Here is a 23,932-nt window from a genome sequence, read left to right as displayed (position 1 = left end):
TTTTGGGATGAGCACTGGGTGTTGTATGCAAACCAATTTGACAATAAATTTCATATATTAAAAAAAATAATAAAAAAATAAATAAAATAAAATAAAATAAAATATAACCAGTTCAACATAAAAAAAAATAAAATAAAATAGCATTCTTGTAATTGTACACACTTTTGTGATGGAGTGATGTTTTGTTATATAATTTTGACTTGGATACTTTCCATTTGCATTAGTTTATGTAATTTCAGTAGGAATACTGAACATCTGAGTCCTGGATGATACTAATAAACTAATAATTGCAGAGGTTTTTAAAAAATCTAAAAAAATTAAAATTAAAAATGAACTACTGGGACTACATCAAACTAAAAAGCTTCTGCACAGTGAAGGAAACCACCAACAAAACAGAAAGCAACATACTGAAAGGGAAAAAACCTTAGCAAATGATATATCTGATAAGGGGTTAATATCCAAAATATAGGAAGAACTTATATAACTCAACACACACACGTGTGCACACGCGCACACACACACACACACACACACACAAATCCAATTAAAAAATGGACAGAGGACCTAAATAGACATTTCTCCAAAGAAGACATACAGATGGCCAACATATTCATGAAAAGATTCTCAGTATCACTAAATCACTAATCATCAGGGAATTACAAATCAAAACCACTTTAAGATACCCAAGAAGATATCACTATATACCTGTCAGAATGGCAAAAATGAAAAAGACAAGAAATAAAAAGGTGTTGATAAGGATGTGGAGAAAAATGAACCCTCATGCACTATTGGTGGAAATGTAAATTAGTGCATCCATTGTGGAAAACAGTATGGAGATTCCTCAAAAAAATTAAAAATAGAAATACCATATGATCCAATAATTCCACTGCTGGGTGTTTACCCAAAGAAAACAAAAACATTAATTCAAAAAGATATATGCACCCTTATGTTTATTGTAGCATTATTTACAATAGCCAAGCTATGGAAGCAGCCCAAGTGTCCTTCAATAAATGAAAGGATATAAAATATGTGGTGCATGTGTATGTGTATTTATATTTATATTTACATAGAATAGAATATTACTTAGCCATAAAAAAGGAAAAGATCTTGCCATCAGTGACAACATGGATGGACCTAGAAGATATTATGCTAAGTGAAATTAGTCAAAAAGAGAAAGACAAATACCATTTGATTTTACTCACATATGAAATCTAAAAAACAAAGCAAATGAATAAACAAAAAGCAGACTCAGACCTATAAATACAGATGGTTGCCAGAGAGGAGGGAGGTTGAGGGATGGGCAAAAGGGGTGAAGGGGAGGAGGAAATACAGTCTTCCAGTTATAGAATGAACAAAACACAGGAATAAAAAAAGTACAGCATAGTACTGAATATAGTCCGTGGTATTTTAAGAGTGTTGCATGGTGACAGATGGTAGCTACACTTATGTTGAGAGTAGGATGACATAGACAGTTGCTGAAACACTGTGCTGTATATCTAAAATTAATATATTATATGTCAACTATACTCAAATTTAAAAAATAGTAATAAATGGGAATCAAAATGATAGTTTTTTAAAGAAAGAGGCATTATTCTAAAAACATTTTTCTACATAACTGACATATACAGCAGAGCTGACAAACCAAAATATGTTTTCACAGTTTCTTTAATGATCATACATGGTACTTTTTAGACCTGTTAAAAAGAATAGCACTAAAATTTTTAGTTCAGTGGCAAGCTCAATGAAACTATTCTATGAATCCTAGAATATAGAGCAATTACAGAAAGTAAAGTTTAATTTTTCCATGGTACAGGACAGTTGAAGAACCTGGCATCCTCTGGAGCTATGAACCAACCAGTTGAGGAAGGATGTCAGGGCTTACTGTCCCGGTAGCCCATGGGACCAGATCCCTATTCACACACTTTCACACTATTCACATAATTTCATAGCAGATTCTATGACCAAATATTTATCATATCTATGCAGACAGCTGAGACCAGTCATCATGAAAAAAGCTATACATGGCTGGGGAGCATGCTGGGAAATGATATCTCCATAGTCAAGCACAAATGGGGAATGTGGGGTAACATCCTGCATACCCACCTCAGCTTACAAGTTGCATGACCCTGGGTAAAATCCTTAACTTCCATGAAGTCCCTTTCTTCATCTATCTCTCAAGATTGCTAGGAAGATCAATAGAATAATTGACAGTGGGCCTCTCTGGGAACAGTCAAGTGTACTTTGGGCATACAGATAGGTACACTTGTAATCAGCCCTTCAAATAGCTTCAGAAAAGACAGTTCCCCTAATGTAGACAAATAATAACACTAGTGTCTGATATCTACATAGTGTCTTCACACCTATCAGTGAGGTTTGCCACAGACCATCTTAGCAGAAGCCCACACAGGCTTCTGCTGTAGTGAGGGAGACTCAAGGTGAAAAGGAGACAGTTGCACAGAGGTATCTGACTCTGCTGGTCCCTCAGCTACCTCAGAACGTATCTGGAATGAGAACCTGATTACCAGAGTCCCCAAGCCTTATTCTGTCCCTGGAGATGCCACTTTCAAACATGTTGGTCTCAACATGAACTTTCCTTTAAATAAATGTACCTATGGAAGCCCAGAAAACAAAGCAGGGAGAGTAAAGGTGCTCCAGCAATGGTTGGCCAGCTTGCATAGTCCTCTACAATGCTCTCAGCCCTCCCACACATATGCATGCCTAAGACCTCCTACACATGCACAAGCACAGCCTTTCCACCACTACTACCACCAACCCCTTTCCTCACATGTGCGCAGTCTCAGGCTCCCAGCTCACACCCAGCCCAACAACACAGTTTCCTGAAAGATGCACCCAACCTTTTTAATAACATGCTTTATCACTAACTTCAAGGGATCATATCAGCTTCTAAAACACCATGAGAACTGCTGAAGTGAACTGATTCCATCTGCAAACCTCAAGGTCATGAAGACCCCTGAATCACAAACAGGAAGGAGTGTAGGATGTTAGTCATTTAGGTTTGTAATTGGGCTGTCTTATAGCCTCACAGATCCATGTCAATTAGCAGTGTCACCTTACATATCTTCCAGGAACTGGAGAAAAGGTTAAAAATCTTCCAGGAAAAGTACAGCCTGGCCAAATATGAAAACACTTCCTCCTCATCTTCACTCTGTCACTTGGGAAGGATGTAGTGAGGGTGAGACACCCCCCCACCACAGTTCAGTCCCAGACAAATGAGATGCTCTATACAACCATCACCCTGTTCCAGTGCTAGCACTTAAAGTCTCCCTACCTCAGTTTCAAAAGACGGGACCTGATGTGAGCACTGTCCAGAAGCTCCCCTTTCTCTTGGGAGGCAGATCCAGAGGAACCAGCCAAGTCTTTGCTCAGCAGAGATCCTCCATCCCACTCAGCTGAGCTGTTCCCCCAAGATTCTTCAGCAGTGATAAACTCTGGATGGCAAATAGGCATGCCCCATGACCTGGAAAGCAAGACTTTGTAGTTATTTTTCACAGAAATAGTAGCATCTCCAAAACAAGATTTCATTTCAGTGGTGAGTGTGAAATGTGGAATCAATTCTAGTTTTTAAAAGGACCACAGACATTTTAGTGCTGTCAAACTAGTAGAAATATGTCTTTCTTGACATCATAGGACACTTATCTTAAGGAAAATCATTTGGGGTCACTCAAGTCTTCAAAATGAATTGTGGACTTTCAAGAAACATCAGTTTGTTCTGAATTTGGAACTTTACAATAAAGCTATTTCTGTCTCAGACCAGCTCCAGCTCATTTTGGTAATTGCTTTCTCTTTGATTATGTTGCAATTCTCAATACCTAGCTGTTATACTTGTCCTATTGCAGAGTGAGTGGTGTAAACCTTTGCTCTTCTGTATAGTTATCTTTCTATAATAGAACTATAGGGAAGATGATCTACCTGACTTTTCCACCCAGCCTGTACATGAGCATGAGCAGGAGTGGAGAACATTAGTGTTGGACTAGATGATCCCAAGGATGGAACCTATATCTAGAAGGATGATTCAAGAGGAATCACAAACTTTTCTCAAAATTACATGTAGACATATCCATTGACTTTTAGTTGAATCTTTGGGCTTCTGAACAACCTGCTCAGTACAGATGCACTTGAGTCTAGTGAGGTTGCATCAAAGCCCAGTGTTTTCATGTATTGCTTGGAATATTCATTGGATCACAATATTGACATAAAAGGCCATGAACTTAGAAACAAATGATGGCTCTCATGCCCAGCTAGCTCTACAGGACATTGTGATTCTCCTGAATACCCATAATTGCCTTCAAACTGGTTCACAACAAGAAAAAAAGTACTCTTATTCATACTGAGAAGCCCAAAGATGCAAATTAGGCTGTGTGAAACCAATATGTAACAATAATAAATGATGCTGACAGTGCTACAAACTAATCAATACTGAAAATATACAGTTTGTGACCAGGAAATACTCATGTGTAAGGAATAATATCACAACCCCCCCACCCCCAGCTGGTGAACAAATACAACTGTAACCAAAATTGGAACTAAGGAAACTTCTTTTAGAAGTGGCAACAGGGCAGCTAACATCAGTATTTCTAGAACAATGCTGTGCAATAGAACTTTCTATGGTGGATAGGAGTGTTCTCTGCCCTATCCAGTATGGTAGTCACACATGTTCATTGGTCACTGAAAGTATGTAACTGAAGAACTGAATTTTTTATTTTATTTAATTTTAATTAATTTGACTTTGAATAACACCTTGATGAGTGGTAACTATGCTGGTCAGTGCAGATGCAGAGCATGCTCTGACCCTTGTACCATTAGCTGCACATACCTGCCTTCAAACCCCTGAAAAAAAGGGAAACAAAACCTGACTCATGTTCTGCTCCTCTGAAGTGGTTTTGTGACACGAGGCACAGCTTGGCATCCCAGACCATGTTTCTGCACTCCATATGCCCAGTACAAATGCTGCACATTATGCTTTTCCAATGAAACATGGGCTATAAAATAACGTTAATGGTTTACCAAGTAATTCAAAGGAAAACATTAAGGGAATCAATGTATGAAGTGTTTGTTTTCAAAGTTATTTATTAGGAGAAATGGAGAAAAAATAAGTTATCTTCCTGGTTTCAGGGACTGTGCTGGACACTGGGATGTAAGATGAAGACACAGGCTGGTAGGCATAACCATGGAACATATGGGCATATTCTGAAGTATAGGCATAAATGTGGTGTTGAGAGCACAGAAGAGGCATTAACCCTTGAGGGAGTTGGTGGGGAGATGGGGGGACCAATGTTTCATAAAAGAGGTGACATTTGAGCCCCTTTGAAGTTGAATGAGACTGCTCTGGAGAGCCAGAAGGGGAGGAGGATCCTCTAGTCAAAGGGCTCAGTGGGAACGTTTTAGAGAGACACAGCTTGTCATCAGGAATCTTCTGGAGGAAGCCATATTGTCTCTGAACTTGGAGGTGATAAATCTACATTCCTACACCCCATCTAAATGGGGTGAGTCTTTGGCAAGTGAGACCAGGAATCCACATGGTAAACAAGTACCCAAAAGAATTTTGATTTACTCTGTAAAATATGAAGCCCCACCCCCATGCAGACAGGCTGCAGATAAGGCTGGAGAGAGGGTGGGCAGCTCCTCAGAGTCTGGGAGGGAGATGAGTGCAGGTAAAACAGCAGCCTGCCTGCTGATGCAAATGCATGGGGTCAGAGGGCAGGAAAGGAAGGGCCCATGACAATGCCACTAAGTTTCTAATGTATAGGGAATCATGGGATACTGAGCAGGTGGTTTGAGCTTCCAAAAGTTGTCCACAAAAGGAAGAAGAGATGAGCTTGGATACCTAAGCCAGGGCCCTTCATTCTAGGGGACAGAGTAAGTTATCCTCCAGATCAGCTCTGCTCAGAGATTTCAGAACCATCATGGTTTGTCCCCAGTAGGACCTTCAAACTTGAAGGAAATAGAGTTTTCTCTTAAATCATACATTTTAACTTCACTGCTATTGACATTTGAGCCAGGTAATTCTTGTTGTGGGGAAGTGTTCTGTGTATTGCAGGATGTTTAGCAGCATCCCTGGCCTTTACCCTTAAACGTCAATAGTACCCCTTCCCCAGCTGTGACAACAAAAGACATATCTCTGGACAGTATCTTCTTCACCCCCAGTTGACAGCCCTGGCCTGGTAAGATGGCCCATGAGAGCTGTGTACATCATGAATGTGCACATGTATTATTTAATCATTACAGGGTTATGCTCATGGTTATTTGGAAATTCATAAGCCACACAATACAACTACTAGAATCATGAATATATACTACATTGAATTGACAAAGACCTGGCAGAGACCAACAACATGCCAGACAAAAATTCATACCTTAGGAAGAAATTTTCTAGCATAAGTGACAAGGGAAATGCTCAGAGATTTCTTAATTTTAGAAGAAGAGAGTGGGGGGAAACTCACCCTTTCTCTTGTGAGGAATTTCCCAGCAAAGGGGTATTTTCTGTAAAGCAGGGGTCTTTTGACCTGGAGTTGGAGAACTGAGGTAAAGAAGAGTGAGACCTGAAAGACATAGTGAAGGAAAAGGCATCACCAACACAAAGACAATGGTAATTGGGGGCTACCTCCAAGACCATGCCTGTGATTCAGTAATCATACAGAAGTTATACCTGAATTGTAAAAAGCAGGAGTTTTAGGAGAGACAATTAGAAACAACTCTTCTCCCCAGCATAAACCAGGTTGGAAATGCAAAGCAAAAACTCACATAGAAAACCAGATGCTGTGGGATTGATACTTTTAGGCATACTTTAGCATTAACAGTAGATTCCAGCCACCTTTGCCATCCCATACAGAGCTTTTCATGGAGAAAACCATTCAGAGTCTGATGGGCCTTTCTATACTTAGAAAATTCTACTTCCTAAGATCACACATTTTAAATATCTTAATGGCTTCCCATAAAATTCCAAGAAGCAGAAGTCAGGGCCCATGGGGTCAAAATGAAATGATAAAATGGCAGGGAGGGGTCTCTCAGGGTTATGCAAGCCACAAATGAAGCAAAGCAAAGGTTCACACTGTGTGAGACCCCCTTCCACTGTTCTGGCCTATACTAGAGGAAAAGCCACCATAAACTTATCCAAATAGGAGCTTTTGATATGGAAAGAATTGCACAGGTACAACAGAGCCCACAAGCTGCAGAAATAATTTTCATTCCTAACTGTTGATAATATGTCATTTTACACACTAGTGCATTTTCTTTCCTAAAGGAAACACAGAGCAGCTGTGGATGCCATGAAACACTCACCCAGGGAAATAATAGTACTTCAGATCATAAATGCAGAACAAAACCAAGAAAAATATTTCCACCCCCTTTCTCCCTCTCATTCAAGCATGCACTTGTGATACAGACAATAAGACTCAGTCTCTTGGATAAATAAGACCAAAGCCCCAAGCTGTGTCTAACAATACCCACCACTCCATGCCAAAGTCAGGAAAGGAGTCTGTCTTGGGCCACCAAGTGTTGTCTGAATGCCACCTCTGGGCAGCCCTGAGCACTTTTAATGGGAAACACAGATGACTGAGGACTCTGTCTGCAGGGGCTTTAACAGCCAAGGAGAAGAGCATGGCAGAGAACAAGGTATAGAATAGATGCCCCAACTAGCAGAGGAAACAAACAAGATAAAAGATTAATTCCATTTGAGGGATTTAATTAGTGCCCTTTAGCTATTCAAACTGGGTTACACTATTAGTTGGGCTTTTAAAATTTTCATGCCTCATAACTGTAAAAGAATAAGGGCCTCAGGTACATTTACAGAAATGCTTCAATGAGTCAACTAATATCCAGTGTTTTCTGTTACTCCCTGGGGTGGTTTGTTACATAGCACTTCTGGGAGAGGTGACCATTACAATGACCTCACTCACACTATTTAACCACTCTGAGCTTCCATTTTCTCAGATGTATAATGTGGATAAAAGAAAAAAAACTCACTAAATAAGTCACACTAAATTAGGACATATAAATGGAAAGCATGGGGCTTAGCTATTGATTCAATGATTTCTATTACACTTAGCCTCTTATGAATGGCTACCATGTCATTTCCATCTTGTTTTATCTGGTACCTTAAGTGGCACCCAGTTCAATGGAAGTGCTTAAATACTTAATAACGAATTACTTAAGTCCCATTAGTTGTGGCTTATTTGCATGAGATGCCTTTTTGACTCTGTGAAACAGTTTTCTAAAGCATTAAATCAGTAATGAGCTCAGAATCACCACCGACCCTCTGAAGAGCAGAGAATGCTCAAAAGGGTGAGGTGCTATTGCTCCTTGGAAAGTACTACCCACAGGCTCTCAGCACAGCTCACAGTAGAACCACAGTGTGCAATGCTGAGAATTCACTTTGTGGCCATGAAGGAAGAAAATCAATGTAGGGAAAAGTCAGAAATATATTTGTATTTTCTCTGGTTGGCACATCTGGCTGATTTCATTATTTAACATTTCTAGTGCACTTTGTGTACACATAGTATCTTATAATTGTAGTTAAACATACAGAGAGTAGTTTCTAGGCTTTTGATTATTGAGTTATGATTCTAAAAAGCCAAAAATAAAATGTTTCACTAGTAAATTTCCCATAAATAGTTCAGTATATTTCAGAAATTTAAAACTTAATTTCACACTGTCGACATATTATTTTCCATTGTTCCAAGTAAATTTCTTTTTGCAAAGAGGGGAAGCACAGAGAGGCCTTCAGACCCTGTTATTGCAAAGGACCCCTGACCTGCTGTCCTGGAGGATAGAAAACTAACAAACTGCACATAAAAAAGATTCAGGATTTCCCAAGAAACACAAATTCCAGGGTCATTTTGGCTTAATTAAGGTAGAAAATATTGATGAAATATTGATGAAATATTCCTGACCTTTTCTCCTTCTGATAAAAGAAATCTCACTGACATTTTTATGACTTCACATATAAACCAGGGTGCTTTTAAAATTCACAAAATTCAACAGTATCCATTTTCCCTAGTGACTCAACAACTGTGGATATAAATTTGCAAAATTAATATATGCCTGTAAATTTAACTGGCCAATACTTATTTGAATAACTTAGAAACTAAAGAAGAGGATAACAGATAAAATGAGTGTATACAGTTCTGTAATTCAGAGATGCCAGTTGTGAACATTTAAAGATTCTTAATATAGAGAACAAACTGATGGTTACAAGAGGTGGGGGAGGGAGTGGGTGAACTAGGTTATGGGGATTAAGGAGTGCACCTTTTGTAAGGAGTACCAGGTGATGTGTGGAAGTGTTGAATCACTATCATATACCTGAAACTAATATTACACTGTATGTTAACTATACTGGAATTTATTTTTTTGTTTGTTTTTATTTATTTTGAGAGAGATAGAGAGCAAGCAGGGGAGGAACAGAGAGAGAGGGAGACAGAATCCCAAGCAGGCTGCACACCATCAGCGCAGAGCCTGATGTGGGGCTCAAACTCACAAACCATGAGATCATGACCTGAGCCAAAATTAAGAGTCAGATACTTAACTGACTGAGCTACCCAGGCACCCCAACAATACTGGAATTTAAATAAAAACTTTTAAAAAATTAAAAACAAAAAACTTCTTTTCAGTTTTTTTTCTACGTATACATGAATATTTTTAAAGTCAGATTCAAATATGCATGTGTTCAGACATATATTCAAATATATAAATTGCTTTGTCCTCTCTTCTAATTGTTTAACTTAGCTATGTCACTAGCATTTCTGTTATTAAATATTCTTCTGTAATGTGATTTAAATGTTGGCATCATATTCTATTACATGGATCACCACATAAGGCTTAACGTGATGGAAATGTTGGAAATTTAGGGAATTTCTACTTTTTTACTAATATAAGTAACAAACATTATGAGAGTCCTAGTAGATGTTTTAGTGTGTGCCTCCAAAAGTTCCTAGAAGTAGAGTCACTGGGTCAAGAGGAGTCTTGGTGCCTATGGTCCATAGAGAGCCTGCCCCCTTTACTATGCCTTTCAGTTATAGAAGGGAACAAATCCCTGTCCCCAAAGCCCTGGGTATTAGCCACATTTTAGATCCTTAAGCAGTAAATTTTAAACAGCCAGAATTAATTCAGGTCCACCATTGTCAAGAAACATTGCTGCCATTATTGTTAAGATCTATTTGTGCCAACCTACAAGATGGACAGTGTTGGTAATACGTTCTAGCCCTCCCCCATCTATAATAGTTTCCATAGGCCCAGACACCCTAGTTCTTTATAGATCCAAACATTTGGCATTTCCATAGGCCCAGACACCCTAGTTCTTTATAGATCCAAACATTTCCTACAGTGCTTATGTCATTTTATTGAGAAAAAAGTATTGAAGAATGTTAAAAATATTGAAGGCCTGATATATTAACACTTCTGAGAAGAGTCACACTTCTAAAGGCCAGACAAGAGACAATGATTAGTGCAAAGGACACACTGGAGAGGTAATGGTTTGGTTATCAGTGGTAGAGGAAGAGGTTTTCTCTCAGTCTTTCACAAGCCCTATATCATGTAGACATCATCAATGCAGGCACAGAAGCTAGCTCTACCTGACAGGGAACCCAGAGCCAGTAACAAGGAGTACAAAATTCTGCTGCTGCCTTCATCTATCTCTCCCTCTCTTTCTGACTCTTGTTTCTGTCCTGTTTTCATCCTGGATTCACTGGTCCAAACTACATTTCCAGAAGGGAAAAAGCAAATGAGCAGGCTGGGAAAAGCTGGGTTTGCCACGAAAGTGATCACACAGAAAACAGCCAAGTGTGTTCATTGACAAAAAGCAGACCTGAGGAAGGAAAGTGAGCAGGGAAGCTGCCACCTACTCATGTGTCATTTTTCAGAAGGGTTGGGAGGATTCAATAATTCCTCACCTAAATATAGTCAGAGCTTCAGAGAGTCTATCATTGTTCTGCCCAAACAGGGCCAGGCTGCTAAGTTTAATTAACGGCAGAAAGGAGAGCCTATAGCTCAGCCTGCTCAAAAGCAATGTTTGTAATCAGCTGTGAATGAAGAAGCAGGAAACATGAGAGCAGTTTCCCACTTCTTCAGCCTAACACTCCACTAGTTATTTTCTGCATGAATTAAAAAATAAATTCATAAAAATAATTATAAATCTATGTTACTAGGTACACGATGCATAAAAATGTAATTTGTGATATCAAAAACAAACAGGGGCATAACTATATAGAAGTAGAGTTTTTGTATGTAGTTAAGTTGGTATCAATTAAAATTAGGTTGTTACAATTTTAGAACATCATATCTAGTTGTCATGGTAAGCAGAAAGAAAATATTATTAAAATATACACCCAAAACATGAGAATGGAATCAAAACATGTCACTATAAAAAAACCACTAAACACAAAGTAAGGCAGTAATAGAGAAAGGCAGTAATGAGGGAAATAAGACATAAAAAGCTATAATGCATATAGAAAACATAAAACAAAAGGCCAAAAGTAATTCTTCTTGTATGAGTGATCCTTAAATATCAACACATTAAACTCATTAATCAAAAGGCATAGGCTGGCAGAGGGATAAAAACAAAACAAAAAACATGATTCAACTATATGCTGTCAATAACAATTACAAATAATATGCACCGAACATCAAGCTCCAAAAAATATGAGGAAAACACTGACATAATTGAAGGAATAGATATCTCTACAATAATGGTTAGAGACTTCAATTTCCCACTCTTAATGATGGTTAGAAATCAAATAAAAGATACATATAGTACTGGAGGCCTTATACAACATTATAAACAAATTGAACCTAAAATACATACACAGAACACTCTACCCAAAACAGAAGAATTACACATTTCTCTCAAGTGCACGTGGAACATTCTCTGAGATAGACGATATGTTATGCCATAAAATAAGTTTTAATAAATTTTAAAACATTGAAATCATACAAAGTATCTTTTCCAATCACAATGGAATTCACTAGAAACTAATAACAAAAAGGAAAAATAAAAATGCACAAATATGTGGAAATTAAACAAAACAACCAACCAATGGCTCAAAGAAGAATTCATAAGATAAATTAGAAAATCTCTGCTGTGAGCTGAATTGTGTCTCCCCTTCACAATAAAAAAAAAAAAACTCATATGTTGAAGCCCTAACCCCCAATACCTTAAGATATGACTATTTTTGGAGATATCTTTAGTAGGCAATTTAGTTAAATGAGGCCATTTGGGTGGATCCTAATCCAGTTTGACTGGTGTCCTTATAAGAAAAGGACATTTGACACACAGAGAGACACCAAAGGTGCATGTGCACTAAAGGACAACAGTGTGAAGAGGTAGTAGGAAGGGAGCCATCTGCAAGCCAAGGAGAAAGGCATCAGAGATAACTAACCCTGCCAGCACCTTGATCTTGGACTTACAGCCTCCAGAACTATGAGAATATAAATTTCTGTTGTTTAAAGCATCCCATGTGTGCTATTTTGTTATGGTAGCCCTAGCAAACTAATATAATTGGAGACAAATGCCCTGAGACAAATGACAATGAAAACACAACATATGAAATTTATGGGATGAGCCAAAAGCAGTACTAAAAGGGAAATTTATAGCTGTAAATGTTTATATTTAAACAAAAGAAAGACCTCAAATCAACAACCTAACTTTACACCTTAACAAACTAGGAAAAGAAGAAAAACTAAACCCAAAAGCTAACAGAAGTAAGAAAACAAAGATTCGAGAGGTGACTAATAAAATAGAGATGAGAAACACAATAGAGAAAAGCAATTAAACCAAAAGTTGTTTCTTTACAAAGATCAATAAAGTTTACACATCTTCAGCTAGATTGACTAAGAAAAAGGAGAGAAACTCAAATTACTAAAATAAGAATTGAAAGCAGGAACATTACTACCAATTTTACAGAAATAAAAAGGATCACAAGAGTATACCATGAATAACTGTGTGCTAACAAATTGGATAATGCAGATAAAATGGGCAAATTCCTAGCTATACACAACCTACTAACACTAGAAATGAAAAAAAAAATAAAATCTGAATAGACCACAACTATTAAAGAAATTGAAAGAGTAATCAAAAACCTCACAACAACAACAAAAAAAGCCCTGAACCAGATTGCTTTGCTGATGCACTCTACCATATGTTTAAAGAAGAATTAACACTAATCCTTCTCAAACTCCTTAAGAAAACTGAAGAGGAGGGAATGCTCATTCAATGAGGTATTACCTTAACGCTAAAGATGCTACAAGAGCAGAAAACTATAGACCAATATCTCTGACAAGTACTGATGCAAAAAAAATCTTCAACAAAACACTAGCAAGTCAGTTCATCAGCTTATGTTTTAGAGACTTTTTGTTTATTTATTTATTTTGAGAGACAGAGAGCATGTGCATGCAGGCTAGGGGCAGAGAGAGATTCTGCACTGACAGTGCAGAGCCGAATGTAGGGCTCAATCTCACGAACCGCGAGATCATGACCTGAGCCAAAACCTGAGCCAAAACACTTAACTGACTGAGCCACCCAGGTGCCCCAGTTCAGCAGCATATTAAGAAGTTTTACACTATGATCAAGTGGAATTTATCCCTGGAATTCAAAGATGGAAATCATGGAAATCAATGAAACACACCACATTAACACTGAAGGAAAAAACACACAATCATCTATTGATGCAGAAAGGTATATGAAAAAGTTCAACACACTTTCATGATAAAAATATTCAGCAATTAAGAATAAAAGGAAACTGCAACGTAATAAAGGCCATATGAAAAACTCACAGCTAACATCATAATCAATGGTGAAAGACTGAAGGCTTTTCCTTTAAGATGAAGAACAATTTGAGGATATCTGTTTTGCTACTTCTAATCAATATAGTATTGGAGATGGGAGGAGTTAAGATGGAGGAGAAGTAGAGGAACTCTGGGCTTTCCTCATCCTTCAAACACAGCTGTATTAGGATCAGATTACTTGGAACACCGAGGAAATCCATCTGCAGGATAGCAGAAGGATCTCCACAGTTGGAGGGAGAGACCTTAGCAAGTGAGAGGTGCATGGATGTGAATTAGGGAGAGAAAAATGGCGGTACCATGGAGAGGAGGAAACCCTTTCTGTGGAGAGACAAAAGGGAGAGAAAGAGAGAGGGGTTGAAATAGTGCGGCATTGAGTTAGCACAAGAGGAAAACCTCTCTGGGGAGTGAGAAGTACTAAATATTCCCATTCTTTTTTTTTTTTTTTGAAAACATCTTTTGGAGTTCAAATACTGAGGTTTTGGAAGTGCACAACTTTCTCCAGAGTGGAGCTGTGGCATGTGTTCCTAGGGAGGACAGAGCTGGCCTCAGAGTGCATAGGGTGGTGTAGAGATCTCCGGAGTATACTGGGAGAGAATAGTCCCCTTCCTGGAGTACTTTTGGAAGAGGGTTTATTGCCTCCCCAAGGTCAAAAAACCCTGTAGGTTCTAGTCAAAGACCTTTCATCAGCATGGTGGAGTGGCTCTATGTTGGAGAAGGGGAATGGGTATATGTGGTGCTGAGTACTTTAAGACTCTAGGTTTTGAATCCCATATGTGCACTAAAGAAAAAACGCAGGAGAGTTATGGAGCAGGGCAAGTTGACTTCCCTCCCTATTCTGTGAGGGCTTCCTGAACAGCAGGAGTTGAGATCACCAACTGGGAATGAGAGACTGAGGTGGTGCCATTTCCCCCCCAACACCAACACATTGGGACTTCAGAGAACAACACAGTGGCCCCCAGTGGAGGTAGGACCCACTTACAACAAGCCCTGCCCCTCTGTGCCTGGTAACTGCTTATTTACTGGGGCAAGATTGACTCTGAGCCAAAGCAGCCAGTCTCTCCTCCAGAGGACGAGCACAGTCAGCAACACTCAGACATGAACAGACAATTCTTTTTTCCCTTTTGCCTCCTTCTTCTTTTTTTCTTTTGTAATCAGGCTCATAGTTTCTTATTTGTTTTTTATCGCTTCCTTTTCTCTTTTTTTTTTTTTTTTAGATCAGGCTTTTTTATTCCTTTCGTTTTCCTTCTTTTCTTCTGCTTTTTTTTTCCTTTTTTTCCTTTTTTTTGGGGGGGGGGGGAATCAGCCTTAGAGTTTTTTGATTCTCTGTTTTTCTGTTCCCTTTCCTATTCCCTTTTTATGTAATCAGGCTTCCCCCCCCACCACTTTTTTTCTAGGGTTACTTCAATAAACAAATGTAAACACACTGGTTAAAGGTCCAAACACTCCACCACTGCAAGGAAGGAAAAAGCTCTGCAGAGGATTCACCAGTGGGAAATAGCAGCCAAAATGCAACAACAGAGTATACACAGCATACATACAGAAACACTTTCTAAAGTGCCAGGCTGTGGACAGTGTATGACCCCTTTTTAATATAGAAATACTCTCAGGTGCATGAAACATAACAAGCTTTTAAAACACACACACACACAAAAAAAAAAAAAAACAAAACAGAAACTTAGCCCAAATGACAAGACATATGAATTCTCCCCAAAAGAAAGATCAAGAAGAAATCATAGCGAGGAACTTGCTCAAAATAGATATAAACAAATCTGAACAAGAATTTAGAACAACAGTCATAAGTCTACTAGTTGGGCTTGAAAAAGCAGAGGACACCAGAGAAACCCTTGCTGCTGAGATCAAAGACTTAAGAACTAGTCAGGATGAATTAAAAAATTAAAAATGCTGGGGCGCCTGGGTGGCTCGTCGGTTAAGCGTCCGACTTCAGCTCAGGTCATGATCTCACAGTCTGTGGGTTCGAGCCCCGCATCGGGCTCTGTGCTGACAGCTCAGAGCCTGGAGCCTGCTTCCGATTCTGTGTCTCCCTCTCTCTCTGGCCCTCCCCTGCTCATGTTCTGTCTCTCTCTGTCGCAAAAATAAATAAAAACATTAAAAAAAATTTTTTTTAAAAATTAAAAATGCTATAACTGAGATGCAAAATAAACTGTATACAGTGACAGAAAGGACTGAAGAAGCATAGGAAAGGGGCACCCAGGAGGCTCAGGCGATTAAGCATCTGACTTAGGCTCAAGTTATATCTCACAGCTCATGAGTTCAAGCTCCACATGGGGCTCTGTGCTGACAGGTCAGAGCCTAGAGGCTGCTTCAGATTCTGTGTCTCTGCTTTCTTCATCCCTCCCCTGCTAATGCTCTCACTCTCTCTCAAAAATAGATAAAACCATTTTAAGTTATTTTAAAAAGAAAAAGAAGCCAAGGAGAGAACAGGTGAAATATAAGATAAAATTATGGAAAATAATGAAGTTGAAAAAAGAGGGAAAGGAAATTACTAGAGCACAAGAGAAGACTTGGAGGACTAAGTTGTTCCATGAAACAAAACAATATCCGTATCATAGGAGTCCCAGAAGAAGAAGAGTGAGAAAAAGGGCCAAAAGGTTTATTTGAACAAAGTATAGCTGAGAACATCCCTAATTTTGGGAAGAAAACAAGCATCCAAGTCCAAGAGGCACAGAGAACTCCCTTCAAAATCAACAGAAACAGGTAACACCATGACATATCATAGTGAACCTTGCAAAATACAAAGATTAAAAGAGTATTATGACAGCAGGTAGGGACAAAAGGCCCTTAATCTACAAGAGTAAACACATAAGGGTAGTAGGAGACCTGTCCACTTAAAATTGGCAGGACAGAAGAGAGTGACAGAAAATATTCAATATGCTGAACAGGAAAAATATGCAGCCAGGAATTCTTTATTTAGCAAGGATGTAATTCAGAAGAGAAGGAGAGAGACTTTTCCAGCCAAACAAAACTAAAGGACTTCATGACCACTAAATGAGCCCCGCAATAAATATTAAGGGGGAATCTCTGAGTGGATGGAAAAGAGGGACAAAGGAGCAAAGACTACAAAAGACCAGAGAACATCACCAGAAACACTTACTGTACATGTAACACGGTGGCACTAAATGTAAGTGGACTAAATGCTTCAATCAAAAGACACAGGGTATCAGAATGGGTAAAAAAACCAAGACCCATCTATATTCTGCCCACAAGAGACCCATTTGAGACTTAAGGACACCTGCACATTGAGAACCATCTTATCATGCTAATGGATATCAAAAGAAAGCCGGAATAGCCATACTTATGCCAGACAAGCTAGATTTTAAAATAAAGACTGTAGCAAGAAATGAAGAAGGGCATTATGTCATAATTGAGGGGTTTATCATCAAGAAAAGCTAACAATTGTAAATATTATGCCCCCAACTTGAAGAACCTAAATATATAAACCAATTAATCACAAACACAAACTCATCAATAATAATACCATAATAGTAAGAAACTTTAAAATCAGTAAGGAAACAATGGCTTTGAATGACACACTGGGCTGGATGGTTTAACAGATATATTCAAAACACTTCATCCTAAAGCAGAATACACATTCTTCTCGAGTGCACATGGAACATTCTCCAGAATAGATCACATACTGGGTCACAAATCAGCACTCAACAGGTACAAACATATTGATATCATACCATGCATATGTTCATATCACAACACTATGAAACAAAATCAACCACAAGACATATGAAAGCCCTCAAATACATGGAGATTAAAGAACACCCTACTAAGAAATGAATGGGTTAACCAGGAAATTAAAGAAGAAATTTAAAAATACATGGAAGCAAATGAAAATGAAAACAGAACAGTCCAAACACTTTGGGATGCAGCAAAGGCAGCCCTAAAAGGAAAGCACATTTGCAATTTAGGCCTATATAAAGAAGCAAGACAGGTCCCAAATACACAACCTAACCTTACACCTAAAGGAGCTAGAAAAGTAGCAGCAAATAAAGCCCAGAGCCAGAATACATAGGGAAATAATAAAGATTCAAGCAGAAATAAGCATATAGAAACAAACCAAAAAAACCCAGCAGAACAGATCAATAAAACTAAAAGTTGGCTTTTTGAAAGAATAAACAAAATTGATAAACCACTACCTAGATTTCTCAAAAAGAGAGAGGACACAAAGAGACAAAATCACAAATGAAAGAGAAGAGATCACAACAAACACCACCAAAATACAAACAATTAAAGAGGATACTGTGAAAAATTATATGCCAACAAACTGGGCAATCTGGAAGAAATTGACAAATTCCTAGAAACACACTACCAAAACTCAAACAGGAAAAAATAAAAGAATTGAACAGGTCCATAACCATAGCAAAGAAATTGAATCAGTTATCAAAAATCTCCCAACAAATAAGAGTCCTGGGCAGATGGCTTCCCAGGGGAATTCTACCAAATATTTAGAGAAAAGTTAATGCCTATTCTTCTCAAACTGTTCCAAAAAATAGAAATGGAAGGAAAGTTTCTGAACTCATTATATGAAGCCAGCATTACCTTGATTCAAAAACCAGAAAAAGACCCCACTGAAAAGAAGATTATAGGTCAATATGCTTGATGAACATAGATGCAAAAATTCTCAACAAGATACTAGAAAACCAAATTCAACAGTATATTAAAAGAATTATTCACCATGACCAAGTGGGATTCACACCTTGGTTTAGGAGTAGCTTAATATTCACAAATCAATCAACATAATACACCACATTAGTAGAAGAAAGAATAAGAACTACACGATCCTGTCAATATATGCAGAAAAAGCATTTGATAAAATACATCATCCTTTCTTGATAAAAACCCTCAAGAAAGTAGGGATATAAGAAACATGCCTTAACATCACAAAAGCCATATATGAAAGGCCTACAGATAATATCATTCTCAATTGGGAACAACTGAGAGGTTTCCCAATTTTTTTAAATTGTTTATGCTTACTTATTTTGAGAGAGAGAGAGAGTGTGAGCAGGGGAGGAGCCGAAATAGAGGGAGGCACAGAATCCAAAGCAGGTTCGAGGCTGTGAGTTGTCAGCACAAAGCCCAAAGCGGGGCTCAAACTTATGAACTGTGAGATCATGACCTGAGCTAAAATTGGATGTTCAACTGACTGAGCCAGCCATGTGCTGAGGTTTCCCCTTTTTAAAAAAAAAAATGTTTATTTACTTTTCAGAGAGAAAGAGAGAGAGAAACGCAACTGGGAGAGGGGTAGAGAGAGAGGGAGAGAATCCCAAGCAGGCTCCATGCTGTCAGCACAGAGCCCAACACGGGTCTCGAACTCACCAACCGTGACATCATGACCTCAGCTGAAATCAAGAGTTGGTTACTTAACTGACTGAGCCACCCAGGGACTCTGAGAGCTTTCCAGTTAAGGTCAGGAACATGACAAGGATGTTCACTCTCACCACTTTTGTTCAACATAGTACCAGAAGTCCTAGCCTCAGCAATCAGACAACAAAAACAAATAAAAGGCATCTAAATCAACAAGGAAGAAGTCAAGTTTTCACTCTTTGCAGATGACATGATAGTCTACATGGAAAACCTGAAAGAGTCCAACAAAAAATTGCTAGAACTGATACATAAATTCAGCAAAGTTGCAGGATATAAAAATCAATGTACACTAATCAGTTGCATTGCTATATACCAATAATGAAGCAGCAGAAAGAGATATCAAGGAATTGATCCCATTTATAATTGCACCAAACACCATAAGATACCCAGGAATAAATTAACAGAAGAGGTGAAACATCTATACACTGAAAACTATAGAAAGCTTATGACAGAAAGAAAGAAGATACAAAGAAATAGAAAAACATCCCAGGCTCACTGATTAGAAGAACAAATATTGTTAAAATGTCAATCATACCCAAAGCAATCTACATGTCCAATGCAATCCCTATCAAAATAACACTAGCATATTTCACAGAGCTAGAACAAAAAATCCTAAAATTTGTATGAAACCATAAAAGACCCCAAATAGCCAAAGTAGTGCTGAAACAGAAAATCAAAGGGACTCCTGGCTGGCTCAGTCAGTTAAGCGTTCGACTTCAGCTCAGGTCATGATACAGTTTGTGGGCTCGAGCCCCATGTCGGGCTCTGTGCTGACAGCTCAGAGCCTGGAGCCTGCTTTGGATTCTAAGTCTCCCTTTCTCTCTGCCCCTACCCCGCTTGCTGTCTCTCTCTCTCTCTCTCTCTCTCTCTCTCTCTCTCTCTCTCTGTCTCTCTCTCTCAAAAATAAATAAACATTAAAAAAGAAAAGAAAAAGAAAACCAAAGCTGAAGGCATCACAATTCTGGACTTTAAGCTGTATTACATAGCTGTAATCATCAAGACAGTATGGTACTCACACAAAAACAGACACGTAGATCAATGGAATAGACTAGAGAACCCATAAATGAACATACATATGTATGGCCAGCTAATATTTGACAAAGCAGGAAAGCATATCCAATGGGGGGAAAAAAAGATAGTGTCTTCAGCAAATAGTGCTGGGAAAACTGGACAGCAACATGCAGAAGAATGAACCTGGACCACTTTCTTAGACCATATATAAAAATAAATTGAAAATGGATAAAAGACCTAAATGTGAGACAGGAAACCATCAAAATTCTATAGGAGAAAACAGGCAGAAACCTCTCTGACCTCAGCCACAGCAATTTCTGAAGTTCAATTCTGAAGACAAGGGAAATAAAAGCAACAATGAACTACTGGCACCTCATCAAGATAAAAAGCTTCTACACAGTGAAGGAAACAATCAACAAAACTAAAAGGCAACTGACAGAATAGTATAAGATATTTGCAATTGACATATCAGAAAAAGGGCTAGTGTCAAAAATCTATAAACAACATACCAAACTCAACACCCAAAAAACAAATAAGCCGGTGAGGAAGTGGCAGAAGACATGAATAGACACTTTTCCAAAGAAGACATCCAGATGGCCAACAGACACATGAAAAGATGCTCAACATCACTCATCATCAGGGAAACATAAATCAAAACCACAATGAGATACCACTTACTCCTGTCAGAGTGGCTAAAATTAGCAACTCGGGAAACAAAAGATGTTGGCTGAAATGCAGAGAAAGGGGAACGCTCTTGCACTGTTGGTGGGAATGCAAACTGATGTAGCCATTCTGGAAAACAGTATGGAGGCTCCTCAAAAAATTAAAAAATAGTACTACCCTACAACCCAGCCATTGCACTACTAGCTATTTATCCAAACCATACAAAAATGCTGATTTTAAAGGGCACATGCACCCCAATATTTATAGCAGCTCTATCAACAATAGCCAAACTAGGGAAAGTGTCCAAATATCTATCGACTGATGAATGGATAAAGAAGAAGTGGTATATATTTATACAACGGAATACTATCTGGTGTTCAAAAAGAATGAAATCTTGCCACTTGCAACAACATGGATGTAACTAGAGTGTATTATGCTAAGTGAAATAAGTGAGTCAGGAAAAGGAAAATATCATATGATTTCACATATATGTGGAATTTAAGAAATACAACAGATAAAAACATAGGGGGAGGGAAGGAAAATGAGAAAAAAATTGAGAGGAAGGCAAACCATAATAAACTCTCAAATACAAAGAACAAACTGAGGGTTGTTGGAATGGAGGTGGTGGGGGGATGGGCTAAAAGAGTGATGGGAATTAAGGAGGGCACTTGTTGGGATGAGCACTTGGTGTTATATGTAAGCGATGAATCACTGGGTTCTACTCATCAAACAAATACTACCCTTTATAATTTAAATAAAAAATTAAATATATATCTATATATCTATATATATATCTATAATTTTTACTTAGATTTATAGGAACAATTTTAGGATTTACTTGAACGTAAAATCAATCATATTGGTTGGTTCATATTGTTTGAGGTTCAATTTGAATTACTTCCCATAAAGAAAAGAGTTTAAGTAGCTAGTGACCTAGTAGTGTAATTTTTGAAGTTTATAGTTCAGGTTTATAATTCAAAAAGATGGGCTTAGAGCAGTCAGGTGGTGATTGGGCCCAGTGAGGCATATGAAGTAGACATATCAGTAATAAGGCCAAATATGCATGCCTGTCCTTAGCCAGCTTGCTGTGGAAGCTGGTGATTGCTCAGTATACGTCCCCCAAAAAATCACAATAAAAAAGATTGGTGTCCATTTTTTCCAGGGCTACCACAAAGGTAGTAAGCTGGAAGTGTCGGTCCTTAGACTAAGTAATACTGCAGATGTAAAAGATGCAATCCTTTCTTTTAAAGCAGATGATTAGAGTGGGAAGACCTCCTGTATGGAAAAATCACTGCACTGTAATAAACAAGTTTAAAATATCTCAACCAAATAAGCAATAAAATCAGTATTGGAAAGATTATCTTCAATCAGAAAAAAACCTGTAGGAGGAAATCAGACCAACATTCACTCCAATTAGTTGGAATACCCAGAAAATTAATCATTAACTTTGGATAGGCTTATGACAGGGCTGGTTATTGAAGAGATAAATCATTTCTATTGCACAAAAAAATCCCACAAAAGTATACTCATCCAAAAACAAACCAGATAGACTTATGTGTTTTCAAGGAAGATGATAGAATACTTTCCACGTTAATGAAAGATATATGGGCCCTGAGGAAAAAGCTAGATTTTTCTATACTCATTCTCTCCCAGACAGACAAATGAATGCATGAGTCCAAGGATGAAAGATATTCAGCACTGTTAATAGGAATACAGATGAGTTGAAAGTGCCTTAATATATTATTATATGAAACCTAAGATCATTATTATGCTGATGGGGTACACAGCTCTCTGGAAGACCATTTTACACTTTTTTGTTAATATTTTTCATATCGCGTACGTGTGTATATACCACGTGCTCAGCAGTGATATCCCATTAAGAAAAAGGAAGTCTAATTTTAAATAGAATATTTATTTTTAAATAAAATATTCAAGTGGACATGAAGCTGATGGCAGACTCAGTCTCTATCTCATGTTCCTAGATAGACCCTGCTGGTGACACATTTGGGGGTATCTAAGCTCTTCTTAGAAACATGCCTGATAGAGGAGATATTTTCCTGGTGGTCTGGAGCAGACACATGAATTGGAGACACCACAGAAAATGACAGATGTTATGAAATTTCTCTGTAAACCACAATTCTCTCCCCTGTATATGATATGCATTTGAATAAGTCCAGGCTTTGAGGGTTCTGTCAGTTAATGACAGAGGGTCCTGAAAACTCCAACTACAGTTTTGGGTTTGTCTATTTCTTCTTGTGTTCTATCACTTTTTTTTTTCATTTTATTGTTTTTAATTTACATCCAAATTAGTTAGCATATAGTGAACAATGATTTCAGGAGTAGATTCCTTAATCCCCTTTACCCATGTAGCCCATCTCCCCTCCCACAACCCCCCCAGTAACCCTCTGTTTGTTCTCCATATTTAAGAGTCTCTGATGTTTTGTCCCCCTCCCTATTTTTATATTATTTTTGTTTCCCTTCCCTTGTTCATCTGTTTTGTCTCTTAAAGTCCTCATATGAGTGAAGTCATATGATTTTCGTCTTTCTCTGACTAATTTCATTTAGCAGAATACCCTCTAGTTCCATCCACGTAGTTGCAAATGGCAAGATTTCATTCTTTTTGATTGCCGAGTAATACTCCATTGTATATATATATACCACATCTTCTTTATCCATTCATCCATCAATGGACATTTTAGGCTCTTCCCATACTTTGGCTGTTGCTGATAGTGCTGCTATAAACATTGGGGTGCATGTGTCCCTTCAAAACAGCATACCTGTATCCCTTGGATAAATACCTAGTAGTGGAATTGCTGGGTCGTAGGGTAGTTCTATTTTTAATTTTTTGAGGAACCTCCATACTGTTTTCCAGAGTGGCTGCACCACTGTTGCATTCCCACCAACAATGCAAAGGAGATCCTCTTCTCCGCATCCTCGCCAACACCTGTTGTTGCCTGAGTTGTTAATGTTAGCCGTTCTGACACGTGTAAGGCGGTATGTCATTGTGGTTTTGATTTGTATTTCCCTGATGATGAGTGATGTAGAGCATCTTTTCATGTGTCGGTTAGCC

At 38.2% G+C, this 23,932-nt stretch overlaps 1 protein-coding gene across 1 annotated transcript in view; it reads right to left on the bottom strand.

Annotated features, from left to right (window-relative positions):
* OCA2 (OCA2 melanosomal transmembrane protein) overlaps positions 1-23,932 on the bottom strand; it is a 481,450-nt gene that overhangs the window by 411,501 nt on the left and 46,017 nt on the right. Inside the window, exons 2-3 of the mRNA XM_049614148.1 lie at positions 6,462-6,560; positions 3,290-3,478 (exon numbers count right to left, since the gene is read on the bottom strand). Coding sequence (XP_049470105.1) covers positions 3,290-3,478; positions 6,462-6,560 — 288 coding nt within the window. The remainder of the gene's footprint in view (positions 1-3,289; positions 3,479-6,461; positions 6,561-23,932) is intronic.

Source organism: Panthera uncia (assembly GCF_023721935.1).
Source record: "Panthera uncia isolate 11264 chromosome B3 unlocalized genomic scaffold, Puncia_PCG_1.0 HiC_scaffold_1, whole genome shotgun sequence".
In the NCBI taxonomy this organism is placed as follows: domain Eukaryota; kingdom Metazoa; phylum Chordata; class Mammalia; order Carnivora; family Felidae; genus Panthera; species Panthera uncia.
Note: the sequence above shows the minus strand (reverse complement) of the source record. Positions and strands in the feature narration are given on the sequence as shown.